Here is a 15402-nt window from a genome sequence, read left to right as displayed (position 1 = left end):
GGATTCTCTGCATAATTATGTGTGGACTAGCAGTCACCCCTTCATTTCTAGCGCTGTACCTCCACCAAGAAGCTCTGGTCATTGGCACGGAGGTGGCTGTAGGTCTCCAGCAGGCCCTGCAGATGTTTCCACAGCCTGGTCCTCTGCTCTGTGTCCTGAGGGCGTAGTCTGGCCAAACGCCGAACACACAACAACAATTCATTGGAACCTTAATCCATTAAGACCGGGAACGCATCCGTGTCATTTGAAGATTTCTTTGGCCATTCAAAAATAGCAGATCTACTAGCTCGTAGCGCGGCACTCGGTGCCGCGCTACGAGCTTGTAGATCTGCTATTTTTTTTTTATCGTGGAAAATGTGTGCAAATCTTTTAATATCTTTTTTCAAACGAACAATTGCTAAATATTTGGCTTTTTTTTTAATAGCCCAAGTATCGTCCTGCGATATATCGCGATACGTTTTCAACGATATGTATCGTTTTGCCGTTTTTTTCAAAACCTTTTTTTGTTGTTGCAATAATAATGCAAAAACAGAAGTATTTGTTTGCATTTCCTTTTCCCCCCCCCATATATTTTCATAAGCTTTTTATCCCCCCCATACATTTTCATAATATGATATTTCCGTATATCGTATCGTTTCAATATCGTGAGCCCAATATCGTGTATCGTATCGTGAAATCGGCACACCCCTACAAAAGTATAAAATAATGGATGTGCTGCAACTTGACGCACTCTCTCCTGAGGAGGTTACTGCTGAGGGTCACCATGCCGAAGAGAACCTCGATCATCTTCTTCAGCGCATAGATCTTCCTCCGCAGGTCGTCCTCTCCCTCCTCGCCGTCGCCGTTCACAGCGATGTACAGACACTCGTCAAACTGTGACAGGAGCAAAATAAATGTATAGACACTCATGAAAATTTGACTTTTTAATCTAGATTCAAGATTCTATTTCATTTGCTGTCTGGTAGAAACCGCTCATCTCCATATTTTAACTTTTTTTGTTTAGTTTCTTCGTAAATTAATGCCCTACTAGAAGAGGTGGACACATACATCTACCTGGGAAGCATTGTTGGGAAGGACGGAGGCAGCGACAAAGACATGCAAGCAAGAATAGGGAAGGCTAGGACAGCATTTTTAATACTAAGGCAAGTATGGAACTCAAAACACATCTTCACACAAATCTAACATCTTCAACGCCAACGTAAAGTCAGTTTTACTCTACGGGGCGGAAACATGGAGAACCACAAAAGCAACATCAAACAAACTGCAAACATTCATCAAAAGATGCTTACGACACATCCTGGTAATGTATTGGCCTAATACCATCACAAAATTAAGAGCTCTGGCAAACCACACAACAAGAACCAATTGAAATTAAACGCAGGAAATGGGGCTGGATTGGGCACACCCTGAGGAAACCATCCTCCAACATAACCGGGCAGGCCTTAACCTGGAACCCTCAGGGGAAAAGGAAACCAGGAAGACCCAGAAACAGCTGGAAAATGTCTGTCGTGGCGGAACTCTGGGGGAAAAAGGAACATCTTGGAAGGAAGCAGAGAAGATCGCCCAACACCGAACCAGCTGGAGGAAATTCACAAATGACCTAATGCTCCTCAAAGAGCAAAAGGGTTTACGTCAAGTGATCATACTACCGCGTCACACAAAAGCATCAAAAGTAGCAGATCTACAAGCTTGAAACGCGGCGCGAAGTGGCACGTTTCAAGCTTGTAGATCTGTTACTTTTGCCATTTTTTTACTTGAATCCTGAAAAGTAACAGTTTTGGACAAAAGAGATTTCCACCCGACAGAGATGATTTGTTATCTCACGAGTACACAAGAGTAAAATACTTTGGTTTGCAACATCGTAGCAGCAATAACAACAACAAAACAAATCATTAAGAATAACAATAAGTAGTAAGTTAAAGCCTTAAAGGAAAGGCAAATGCGTACATTAACCCTGGTGTCTCCATTTTGGGCATGTCATTATAGGAAAACATGTTAAAAAAAAATTCAAACATAGCAAAAATTGCAAATCTACAACCTCGGCGACACGTTGTGAGCCATTTTCGCTGGGATATTTTCGTACGATACTATCATATGACCAAGTATAAAATAGGGCGTAAGTGGTTAATCATACAGTAGCACACTTTGAGGTGCTTTGAAGGTGCTGTGGGCATGGGTCCTACTTCTAAATAGTATGTACATATCGTCTCTGTCGGGTGGAAATCCTCATATTTCCAAAACTGTTACTTTTCAGGATTCAAATTCAAAAACAGCAAAAAGTAGCAATCTTCAAGCTCGAAACCCAGCGCGAGCTTGTAGATCTGCTACTTCTGTGTGACGCTGTAATATGATCAAGTGGTATATGTACATGTACATAGTACATGTGTGTAGGACTAGCCAGGGGGATGAATGCAACGGCACATAAAATATGGTCACAGTCACACATTTTTTGCATCTCATGCATTTCAAGCATTTTATTTCTGAATTGTTATTGACATCATTGTATGTTTTTTTTTTCCTCCTTTATGATCCAAACTTAATATGAAACGCCCCATCAGGCAGTGAGGAGAGGAAGTGAACCAGTGAATCAGCATTCACATCATGCGGTGCAGTCAGACAAAGCCTGCTCTGATGCGCCAACACGGCTCACACCACATGATATAATGTGTTAAAGAGACACTGCATGTTGATCACAACGTGCTCACTGCTCCGTGTTACGATCTGCTTCAAATCGTCTCTGTCGGGTGGAAACCTCATATGTCCAAAACTGTTACTTTTCAGGATAAAAAAAAAAAAAAAGCAAAAGTAGCAGATCTACAAGCTCGAAACGCGGCGCGAAGCAGAAGATGTGCTACTTTTGATGCTTTCGTGTGACGCTCTAGTATGATCACGTATGGCGTTAATTAAACCACGGACCCACCCCCCCATCTCAAAATATGTTGTTCCAGGGACCCCCAGAAGCAAAGATTTGAGTTAAAACTGAATAAATATATTCAAAGATTTGCAAAAAAAATATCACGATTTATAGCAGATCTACAAGCTCATAGTGCGGCACTCGGTGCCGTGCTATGAGCTTGTAGATCTGCTATTTGAGCTTGTAGATCTGCTATTTTTGAATGAATGAGCTTGTAGATCTGCTATTTTTGAATGAAATCTTAAAACGACACAGATGCGTCCCCGGTCTTAAGGGGTTAATGGGTTAAGAGGTTGTTAGTGGTTACCTGGTGTAACACGTAGGTGTGGTCGTTCTCTGTGGTGAAACAAGCATAGCTGTCCCCCAGTCTGTCCACCATGGTACTGCAGGAGATGATGATGGGCGCAAACAGCGTGTTGATGCTGTCCTCAAAGGCTGGAGGCTGAGGACACACACACACACACACACACACACACACACACACACACGGCACACTTTGAAGCAAAACAACAATCCATACATAGGGCTGCAACTATCCATTACTTTTTCAATTCATATATATAGTTTTTTAAAGCGAACATTTTTAACTCAAATCTTTGCTTCTGGGGGGTCCCTGGAACAACGTTTTGGGTGGTCCTTGACATGAAAAAAGTTTGAGAACCAATGATATTATAGCAACATAATAAAATAAATAAAACTGCTTTAGAAAACATATATATTCAAAGATTTGCACACATTTTCACTTAAAAAAAAAAAAGCAGATCTACAAGCTTGTAGCGTGGCACTCTCACAATTTATTTTAAATATATTTATTATATTTGATTAGTTTCTTTTAACTGTTGCAGCCCTACACATAATGTGAAAGTGATATAAGGGAAATAACCCAACCATAAGAGAGAGTGACTTAAAACCACCCATCGTTCCTCCTTACACTTAAATAATGTTTTTGGCATTGAATATATACATAACATATAAATAAAAATTGCATTTCTATTTGACTTTTAGGCTTTGTAAAAAAAAGTTGCACAGGGCAGACAAATAACTTAAATGTAGGCTATAAAGAAATGACTGATATTTGTAATAATTTCAGACTTTAGAAAAATTGCTGATCAACAAGCTCACAATGCGAGGCGAAGCGATGCGCTGTGAGCTTGTTGAGCATCAATTGTCCCGCTATTTTTGGAATACGTTTGAAAACGTGTGAAAATTTTTCACCATGAAAATAATTGCCACGAAATAATTGCGATTATCTCAAACTAGACCATACCCGTGGGGGGATATGCACACATGATTTGGCAACCCGGGAGCCAGCGAACACAAAACCGCCAATAAACAGCTGACATTTGGGGCAAGCGAAAAACGGGCTTCGCTGTTCTGTGCACATGGTAATGGTCAATGGCTGTGTGCAAATTCAGATCAATTGATCCAGCCACTGAGGAGAACCGGGCAGAAGAGATGTTGGTCTCACCACCCGCACAGAGCTTTGTCGAATTATAGGAGGATGATTGCGAGGCTTACACTCTGGTCCTCCTCCTGAGACGCTCCATACTGCTGTGTGATCTTCTGCTGAAACTCCGGGTCGGTCCAGTGGAAGAGAACCTCGGCGCTCTCGCTGGTTATCAGCAGACACTTCATCTGGAGCACGGATCCAATCCCGTCTTGCTGTATGTATCACTGTAGTGGCCCGTTCACTGCACCCATGGCGCACAACTCGTGTGTCGTTTTGAGGAGGGGTTGGCAGCACTGGGCTCTATGAACAAATAATAATATTTCATGTGAGTAACAGTGGTGTAAAGTAACTAAGTACATTTACCCAAGTACTGTACCAGGTACAATTTTGAGGTATTTTGACTTTACTGGAGTATTTCCAGTTTTCAGTGCTTTCGCTTCTACTCCACTACTGTACATCTCAGAGGCAAATACTGTAGTTTTACTCCACTACAATTATTTGAAAACTTTAGTTACTAGTTACTTTGTAGATTCAGATTATTATTAAGACATATATTAACCACTTCAGCCATATACATTTCGGCCATTTGAAAATAGTCGATCTACAAGCTCACAATGTGTTGCGATGCGACGCATTGTGAGCTTGTGGATCAGCTATTTTCAAAAGATGTGTATACAATTTATACATATACAAAACTTGAGAAATGGGACATTCTGCATAATGAGTACTTTCTACTTTTGGTACTTTAAGTCAATTTTTATACCAATACTTTTGCACTTTTACTCAAGTAAATATTGAATTCCGGACTTTTACAGAGTATTTCTATATTGCGGTATTGATACTTTTACTTAAGTAAAAAATGTGAATACTTTTTCCACCACTGGTGAGCAAATCATTCAGTGACTCAAAATCGGCAACGGCGTTTGTAGCAGTGAAAGTGTCATTTAGCGACTCACTGAAACTGTATGGGAGAGGAGAGGAATATTTGGTATTTCGGTTATCTTCACTAGAACAAGATGCTCAGTGCCTGGAATGTAAATCTCACCTGAGTCCTGAGGCATATCTGAAAGGTCTTGATAAAGCCCTGGAATGTCAGAGTGGAAAGAAATGTGTTGCCTCGATTGGCCTCCTTCTCTCTTATCTGATTGTCATGAAATCATGCGTTACTCGTTGTATGATGCACTGATTCTCAACCTTTTCCATTTAAGGACCCCCAGTTGTATATCTCTGTGAGTTAGGAGGTTTTGTTCATCATTGATAAGAACAGCTGAATGGACCTCCAAGCTCACAATGAGGTTGGAGGTCAAAAGGGGGTGGAGCCTGGACTCAGCAAAACCAGCTAACTCCACCCCCCTTTATTAGAGTTAGCTGGTTTAGAAGAAAGTTTGAGGATCCAATGGAGTTAGCTGGTTCTGTCAGAAGCACTTTTAAATTTTTTATTTTTTTGGTTCAATATTTGTTTTACCAACACACAGTTGTAAAGGGTGTTCAATAACACTGATTTATGGAAAGAAATCGGGAACACCAGCATTCGTGTGTCGATTACAGATGTTAAAAAAAATACGTCAACTGTGAGACCCACATATCGTTGTTGTCGGGCAGAAACCTCTTATCTCCATATTCCGACTTTTTGTGTTTTTTCATAAATTAACGCCCTACTTGATCATACTACAGTGTCACACAAAAGTATCAAAAGTAGCAGATCTACAAGCTCGAAGCTCGAAGCTGCGTTTTGATCTGCTGCTTTTGCTATTTTTGAATTTGAATCCTGAAAAAGTTAGTTTTGGACATATGAGGTTTTTTCCACCCGACAGAGACGATGAATGTTACATACATCTATACTACACTTAAATATTTGTTGTCCTACAGACCGTCATCTGAACCAAAAGGTTCCATCTCATCCTAAACCTAATTTGTACTCTGTAGTACCATGGTGTGGCTACTGGCTTGTCAAAAAGAAGGGATGGCGCTTCAAGATAACGTGTCCCATCCCATCTAGATTGCGTTAGATTTGCTGATATTATCGCTCTGCAGATTAGACCAATTCTTCTGTTCACCCGCATCAAGGAGAGAATTACATTACATAAAATTTGGAAAGTCCAAAACCATTACTTTTTTAATATTATTGAAAACATACATTTAATTTTTTTTTGAACATAGTGAAGTGAATCTACTAGCTCACAATGCCTCGTATGTGCGACACTCCTGTATGACGTAGTAGGGCATTCATTTACGAAAAGAAAAAAAAGACCTGTTTTAATAATGGAGATACAAGGTTTCAGGCCGACAGCAACGATATCAGAGGACCAGTGTGGATGATCTGGATGCAAGTCTTTGCATAAATATTATCAAGGCTTTAAAAGCTCAATACTTTTCAGTCTATTCTTACTGGCATAAAAATGCTAAATATTTCAACTGGCTTAATCTTTTCCCATTTTTGAATTAAGAAAATGTATTATTATCAAGCAAATATATGCATGTTGGTGACTCAGTTCTGTTACATTTTTCTTATTAACTGCTATTACTGCTTAAGACAGTCAGTCAGTCAGACAGACAGACAGACAGACAGACAGACAGACAGACAGACAGACAGACAGACAGACAGACAGACAGACAGACAGACAGACAGACAGACAGACAGACAGACAGACAGACAGACAGACAGACAGACAGACAGACAGACAGACAGACAGACAGACAGACAGACAGACAGACAGACAGACAGACAGACAGACAGACAGACAGACAGACAGACAGACAGACAGACAGACAGACAGACAGACAGACAGACAGACAGACAGACAGACAGACAGACAGACAGACAGACAGACAGACAGACAGACAGACAGACAGACAGACAGACAGACAGACAGACAGACAGACAGACAGACAGACAGACAGACAGACAGACAGACAGACAGACAGACAGACAGACAGACAGACAGACAGACAGACAGACAGACAGACAGACAGACAGACAGACAGACAGACAGACAGACAGACAGACAGACAGACAGACAGACAGACAGACAGACAGACAGACAGACAGACAGACAGACAGACAGACAGACAGACAGACAGACAGACAGACAGACAGACAGACAGACAGACAGACAGACAGACAGACAGACAGACAGACAGACAGACAGACAGACAGACAGACAGACAGACAGACAGACAGACAGACAGACAGACAGACAGACAGACAGACAGACAGACAGACAGACAGACAGACAGACAGACAGACAGACAGACAGACAGACAGACAGACAGACAGACAGACAGACAGACAGACAGACAGACAGACAGACAGACAGACAGACAGACAGACACACACACACACACACACACACACACACACACACACACACACACACACACACACACACACACACACACACACACACACACACACACACACACACACACGCCATTATTCCTTACTACTATGACTATCAGTCACTTACGTGACATTTTGTGTCTATACATTATATTACATTTTTAATTGCATGCTTAAGTATTAAATGCATAAGCTATAATAATGTAATGCAAACATCTGTTGTGGTTTAAAAAGTTGCTTTGAATTGTTGTGACAACAGTTAGTTAACATGACATTCAACACTAAATTGAACAGATATAAAACCATGCACATAAGGCATGATGCATTGTGAGCTTGTAGATCTATTCTCTTTGACAAGCGATACCATCCTAGACTACTACTGTACAGTGGTGTAAAGTAACTAATTACATGTACTCAAGTACTGTACTTAAGTACAATTTTGAGTTTTCAGTACTTTTACTTCTACTCCATTACATCTCAGAGACAACATTGACAATAATTCCACTACAATTATTGGAAAACTTGAGTTACTTTGTAGATTTAGGTTATTATTACAAAACATAAATTGCTACACGTTGTGAGCTTGTAGATCGGCTATTTAAAAAAAAATCTTTATACATTTTAGACATCATGAAAACTGAATGGGACATTCTGCACAATGAGTACTTTCTACTTTTGTTACTTTTTTTTGGTACATTTTGATGCCAATACTTTTGAACTTTTACTCGAGTAAAATTTCGAATTTTGAACAGAGAATTTCTACATTGCAGTATTGATACTTTCACTTAAGTAAAACAAATGTGGGTACTTTTTCCACCACTGTTTACTACCGTATAAAATTCCCCTCGAAACTCCTGACCGCACGGACATACAGTGTGAAGTATCTGTAACTGTACAATAATAATAATAAAGCAACCTGTAATGTATCAACTTACTCCATATAGTAGTGACGAGGCAGACACTGCGCTCCAATGTCAAAGTCGATCACAGTTCAGACTTAGTAGTTCTGTAGCAACAATGTAACAGTTTAAACAGTTCCAAACTGTCTGCTGCTTCCGTGGTCCATGTGAGTCATGTGACATTATTATTATCACCGCCAGGCTTCCTATTTTTTCTCTTTTTTTCCTTCTTTTTTTTTTTTTTACACATCTTTATTGACAGTGATGGAAGAAGCACTCACATTTGTTTTACTTTAACAACCACTTTGAACCCCATGTGGTTGAGTGGAGTCAGGGCTCTATACTAGTGTATTTTCTGTTTTCTGTTTTCTGTTATTGTGGGGGAAAGCTTTGATCGGCTATTTTCTGCGAAAGCTATGCCCACAATACGGATGCTGGGGTTTAAGTGGTTAAGTAAAAGTATCTATAGACCCCTTAACAGACGACGTCACACTGGTTGCAACTAGTGTCATACTGGTTGCAAATGAAACCCATTCTGTCAGGTCTCGCTAGGACGCGCCTCACTAGCCAACACAAGAGGGGGGTTGGGGTGCATCCCAAAACAACATTGATTGCATGAAACAATCACCTGCTGTGCATCCAGTCTCAATGTTAGTAAACAAATAATTGGTCTATACCCCTATTGTAGAAATGGTATGTTACAAAGTACAAGTTTGGCATTCAAAAATGTACTTGAGTAAAAGGTACAGTACTTTTGGTACTTTAAGTACCAAAAGTAAAAGCGTTAATGAGTACTTTTACTTTTGGTACTTTAAGTACATTTTTACTGCATATGCAGAAGGTCCCATTTCCCAAGTTTTCAAATGTATAAAATGTATAAAAATCAAGTAATTAGAGTGGAGTAAAAGTACAATATTTGCCTTTGAGGTGTAATGGAGTAGAAGTAAAATCTTTGAAAATTGGTACTCCAGTAAAGTAAAACATACCTTAAAATTGTACTTAAGTAAAGTACTTGAGTAAATGTACTTAGTTACTCTCCACCACTGTTTATTGACAATAAAAAGCACATTACAAACAAATAAGTCATTAACACAGACAGGGGAATGAGAAGACTTTAATTAATGAACACAAATAAGACAATTTGTGCTGCGCAGCTTTCTTATTTATTATTTGTTTTAATTCACTGTTTGGTGTCATTTTCAAGAATAAAGGCTGAATTGCAAAATGTGTAATTGTATAATGAAATTCAGCTAAAACTTAACAAACTGATTATATAATACATGTATTACCTATCATTATTGTAGAAAACATTCCGACTGCAATGTTGATCCTGTAAGGAATAAATATCTTGAAACGGCTACAGTATGTTCTGCATCAATGTAAAAAGGGGGACTTTGTGAGAAAGTTATTTAGGATCAGTGCTTAATACAATGCTGACTGACTGACTAAGTCATGTGCTATAGGCTAAACATGGGCATAGGACTGAGAGTCAGTATAACAATGGTTTGGTATTCCTGGAATTCAACAGTATAGGCATGTTTAACATGGATTAGAGGCCTTTTTCATTGCAACACCTTTCTGAGAATCTGATGGGATTAAAGTGACCACATGAACCTTCAAAATGCATTCGGTAGATAAGTGGTTTTCAACATGGGGTCTCGGGGCCCCCAGGGGTCCTTGAGGGGGTCCCCGGGGGTCCAAGGCTACAGGTCTGTAACTCCAAGAGAGTAGGCTACAGTACAAATGTTTGTACATTTGCACACACTGGAGTTTAATTAACACTGAGGATTCTACGGTATATAGATTGGTGTCCCAGAGATTAAAAAAGCATATCAAATGGAGGTCCGTGGCCTAATGCATATCAAACTGGGGGTCCTTGAAATGAAAACATAATATTTGATTCAAGATGGCATACATGTGCATACAAAATGCCACGCCATTCCTAGATAGATGTCTTTCTTTATACACAGATCTGTCTTTTTTTTTCTCTTCAGAGTATTCCGTTCAGATTTTAGGCTATGCTTGCTTGGTTTCTGACATCCATTTGCTTGGGCAGAGCAAAGCAAAGAAAAGCATTGGGACATAAATATTTATGTTTTATTAACCTTGCTTGGGTAAAAAAAAAAAAACGGTACAAAATGCCAAGAGATCCAAGTGTCGGGTCAGGATCTAATCTAGTCCATCAGTTTTCAGAGACCCAGCGTTTGGTGGAAGTCTTATTTAAGCTGACTCCTGTATATATAGAGTAAACATCACCAAATCCTCAATGTTTGCTAACAGAGCAGAGGGGGCCTTGCATGTCTCAAAAAGGATCAGTGCGTATAAACAGTGTTAAGCAAGCCTTGGTTATGGTTACGTCCACTAAGGAGGCGCTGTCACGCAGAACTATAGCCAGACATGGTACAGTTCAGTTGCCCCGAAAGCCCACAACACAATCAGGCTTTTGTCGGAGGAAGTGACGCTCAACTGTTATTATCGCAAGGTTTATAAGAACCAAAGCCTTTCAAACAGAACTATTTCCATGAAATGGCCCCGGCGATAACATCCCGCTTACTAAGTTCGCCCGAATGTCAGCAGCTTCACTGCTATTTGAAAGAACCTCGCTTAGGATAATTTATACATTTTGTCATTTCTTCTTAAGTCATTACTTAAACAAACCACATGAACCCTATAGCGTCTATGCCTGGTGTGTGTAGAGGGAAAAAAGGAGGGGGCTTATATAGACCCCTGGGGGGGGCAGTGGTTCCCAACCTCTGTTCCTTGCAGCCCCCCCCCTTCTTACATCTGACTAAAGCTGAGACCCCCCCCCACCCACACACACACACACACACACACACACACACACACACACACACACACACGTGCGCAAACGCACACACTCACTTCATGTAACCAATTAAACCCTATATACTTGTAGGGAAATATAGATGGGGAATATAGCCAAGATACAAGCTCTTTCAAAAAAGTTTTTCCATATGACAAGTTGGACTGATATCAAATCGAGCATACTGGCAGACAGTGGATGAAACCAAGTTATGATTTTGTGCAACAATTTTGGACTACCTCCAAACAGACCCCCCACCCCACACACACACACACACACACACACACACACACACACACACACACACACACACACACACACACACACACACACACACACACACACACACACACACACACACACACACACACACACACACACACACACACACACACACACACACACACACACACACACACACACACACACACCCCAGAACCCCAGGTTGGGAAACTCTGCCCTGGGGGACTCTGGTCAACAAAGTATACAGGGTTTAAGTGCTTAAGGTCACTCAGTTTACCTACAAAACCTCATTATTGTAGCTCTGTTTGAAGATGAGATATTGAGTTACCGTTTCCAGTAACCACACAATACTTTCAATTCTGTGCACCACTAAATACCTTAATATTGACCTTGCCCTGTCAAGCCCCACTAGACTGCGCTGCAACAGAGAAATGTTTAATGTACAACGGATCACTATGGTTCTTCTCAAACTAACCTTGACCCCTCTGTGAAGTTGCTGGCTTGAGAAAGCACAGTCCAATTCAATTTGCTCTTGATTCCTTGTCCTGACATATTTGCTCTCTCTCTCTCTCTGTCTCTCTCTCTCTCTCTCTCTCTCTCTCTCTCTCTCTCTCTCTCTCTCTCTCTCTCTCTCTCTCTCTCTCTCCCTCTCTCCTTTCCGTGCACAGCAGTGGTGTGTTTGTGCTTAAGAAAATCCCTGTGCAACTGTGAGGGTGAAGTGATGGATCAATGCGTGGCCTTCATGGTAAGATAACACGACAACGACAGGGAGACAGAAACTCTTCTTCACAGGGCCTTCCTGAATAAATGAACCCAAGTGTGAACGAGTCTGGGACACTGTTTACAAGTCAACCGAGTTGGCCTGTTTAAAATGAACCATATGTGACAAGGAGACTGGAATGGGGGGGAGTTCTTGCGGACGCTTTCTGACTCCAACTTTATTATTTACATAAAAGCCAAAAAGCCCATTTCCCGTAAATGGAACCTAAAGCAATAATGCAAAATCAAAGGTACGACATGTTCGGGATCACGACTGAAGGGCTGCCAGAGTAACAAGTCGCTGTCATGAAACTCAAACAGGCTACAGTTCAGTCTGTCTTGTACTGTAATTCAATTGTCCGTACTACGGAGAAGCCATTGTGTTGCAGTTTTCCAGTGTCACGCTTGACTGGACGTAGCTCAGGTCGCCTGAGAGAGGAAAGCGAGGGGGGTAGCCCCTCATGTATGATAAAATGGGGACTGGGAACACAGTTCAGCACAAACCATCCTCTACCTCAGAGGTTCCCAAACAATGCGTCGGGATAGCCCTTTGTTTTACGCTCGACAAAATTTCAAAAGATTTTTTTTCTTTTCTCCAAAGAATGTTTCAGGAAACAAATACAATTGTACAAACTTCCATGAATTAAAATGTCTTTTTCAAAATTTTGAAATTACACAATCTACCATTTCGTTGTGACCTTGTAGATAGGCTATTTTCACTATTTTTCAAATAGGGCCTAACCCATTCAAACCGGGAAAGCATCTGTGTCATTTTAGATTTCAGTTTTTCAGAAAACTCTTTAGGATTTAGAACATCGGTTTAGAACAGTGGTTCTCAAAAATAGCAGATACAAGCTTGAGCTTGTACATGTGCTATTTTTGAACATTTTTGAAAGATATCAAAGATGTTGATTTTTTTTAAGCTCAAATCTTCTCCTCTGGGGGTCCCTGGCACAAAACATTTTCAGATGGGAAAATGTTTGAAAACTATAGGCTACTGGCATTTGTAGAATCGCCTGAGGTCTTACAGGGCTTAAGTGATTAATTCATAATGTATTTTTTTTGCAGTGGTGTAAAGTAACTAAGTACATTTACTCAAGTACTGTACTTAAGTACAATTTTGAGGTACTTTTACTTTACCGGAGTATTTCCAATTTTCTATACTTTTACTTCTACTCCACTACAGTACATCTCAGAGGCAAATATTGTACTTTTACTCCCCTACAATTATTTGAAAACCTTAGTTACTAGTTACTTTACTCGCGACGCGTTGTGAGCTTGTAGAACTGCTATTTCAAGCATTTTAGTACTTTTACTTTTGGTACATTTTGATACCATTACTGTACTTTTACTCAAGTACATTTTTAATTCCGGACTTTACTTGTAACAGAGTATCTACATTGCAGTATTGATACTTTTACTTAAGTAAAACATTTGAGTAGCCTACTTTTTCCACCACTGTCCCAAATGTGTGTCTTTTGGGTCTCGAGCTAGAAAAAAGGTTTTGGGAACCCCTGCTCTACCTCTACCTCCTCATCGCGCTGTCAAGCAGATCCCAGTTGGTCCACGGATCAGTAGACACTGTGTGGAGTCTGGGTCAGGTTTTATCCTGTCTGGGCCATAGCGTCGGGTCCAGAGGTTCAGCCCAACAAACCCATGAAGACTCATGCTTCCCATCAAGGCCTGCCTCATGCAGCGACAAGACAGCACTCCACACACTACAAAGACTCACTGCAGCTGCCTTTACATCTGGGGCCGGAGAGTGTAACAGTTTCTCTCTGTGTGTGTGTGTGTGTGTGTGTGCGCACGTGCGTGCGTGTGCGCGCGTGTGTGTGTGTGTTTGAGGGTGAGAGAGAGAGGCAAAGCTAAAGAGAGGCTGCATTAGTGTGTGCATGCACGAGTGTGCACGTAAGTGTGTCTGTGTCCGTGCATGTGTTTGTGCGTGCGCGTGTGTGTGTGTGTGTGTGTGTGGGAGAGAGAAAGACACACACAAAAGAGAGCAAAGGAGAGCCTTTGTGTATTATGTATGTGCGTGTGTGTGTGTGCGTGCGTGCGTGCGTGCGTGCGTGCGTGCGTGCGTGCGTGCGTGCGTGCTTTTCACACGTGCATGCGTTAGTGCATGTGTGTGTGTGCAGGGGTGCACGTGTACCTCGGGTCTCTGCATGCATGTGAGAGAGAGAGACAGTGAGTTCAGAAGGCAACACCTAATGCTGCTGAGGATTTGCAGGCATAGGGCAGGAACGTTAATTCTCGTTCGTTATCGTTTGATGGCTTGACTGTGGAGCAGAGAAAGACACGGATATTTGGCGAGAGAGTTGCCCGGTAAAGGCGGCTCAGACAATATTTATAGGCTCCTTCTGTAACAGGTTACTTCTCTTTTTCTTTTGTGCTTCTGTATGAGTCCCGTATAAATCACATGCTTTCATCTCTTTATTACGGCGAATATATCAGTACAGCTGGTAGAATTCTCAAAGAGCCCGAGTGTTTCAGCCGCTACTGTCTGGCAGAGTGGTACTGCAGCACACCAGCAGGCTCCTGCACTGCTTGATCCACCAGGCAACCAGGCTTATAAACAGTGGATTTTAACCACTCACACCCACAAAGTTGGTTGACCGGAGTCCCTCAGGCTCTATACTACAAGTTTCTTTTCTGTTTTTCGCTCTTAAATAAATATCTTCTCTGAAAATAGCCACGCTTGTAGATCTATTTTCTGCAAGAGTTTTTCCCCAGAATTTAGATGCTGGGGTTTGAAGTGGTCACCGGCCTGTTGCCTGTCTGCTTGTTACGCACGCACCCACCCACGCACGCGCGCACGCTCAGAGGCCGGCATACACAATCACACACGCACGCACACACACACACACACACACACACACACACACACACACACACACACACACACACACACACACACACACACACACACACACACACACACAAACACACACACACACACACACACACACACACACA

General features: G+C 41.3%; 1 protein-coding gene across 4 annotated transcripts in view; it reads right to left on the bottom strand.

Annotated features, from left to right (window-relative positions):
- hps1 (HPS1 biogenesis of lysosomal organelles complex 3 subunit 1) overlaps nt 1-8777 on the bottom strand; it is a 35268-nt gene extending 26491 nt beyond the window's left edge. The window contains exons 1-5 of one of the 4 annotated variants that reach the window (XM_080449111.1): nt 8640-8777; nt 4433-4664; nt 3222-3356; nt 731-873; nt 60-168 (exon numbers count right to left, since the gene is read on the bottom strand). In XM_080449111.1, the coding sequence (XP_080305237.1) occupies nt 60-168; nt 731-873; nt 3222-3356; nt 4433-4549 (504 nt within the window). In that variant the 5' untranslated portion in view covers nt 4550-4664; nt 8640-8777. Of the gene's footprint in view, nt 1-59; nt 169-730; nt 874-3221; nt 3357-3386; nt 3463-4432; nt 4665-5320; nt 5415-8635 lie in introns of those variants that run through there. The other 3 variants (XM_080449113.1, XM_080449112.1, XM_080449114.1) reach the window with 3 other exon arrangements.
- Between the last annotated feature and the right edge of the window lie 6625 nt (nt 8778-15402).

The sequence above is a fragment of the Gymnoscopelus braueri genome (assembly GCF_963280865.1).
Source record: "Gymnoscopelus braueri genome assembly, chromosome: 14".
NCBI lineage: Eukaryota > Metazoa > Chordata > Actinopteri > Myctophiformes > Myctophidae > Gymnoscopelus > Gymnoscopelus braueri.
This window is presented reverse-complemented; position numbering and strand designations above follow the sequence as displayed.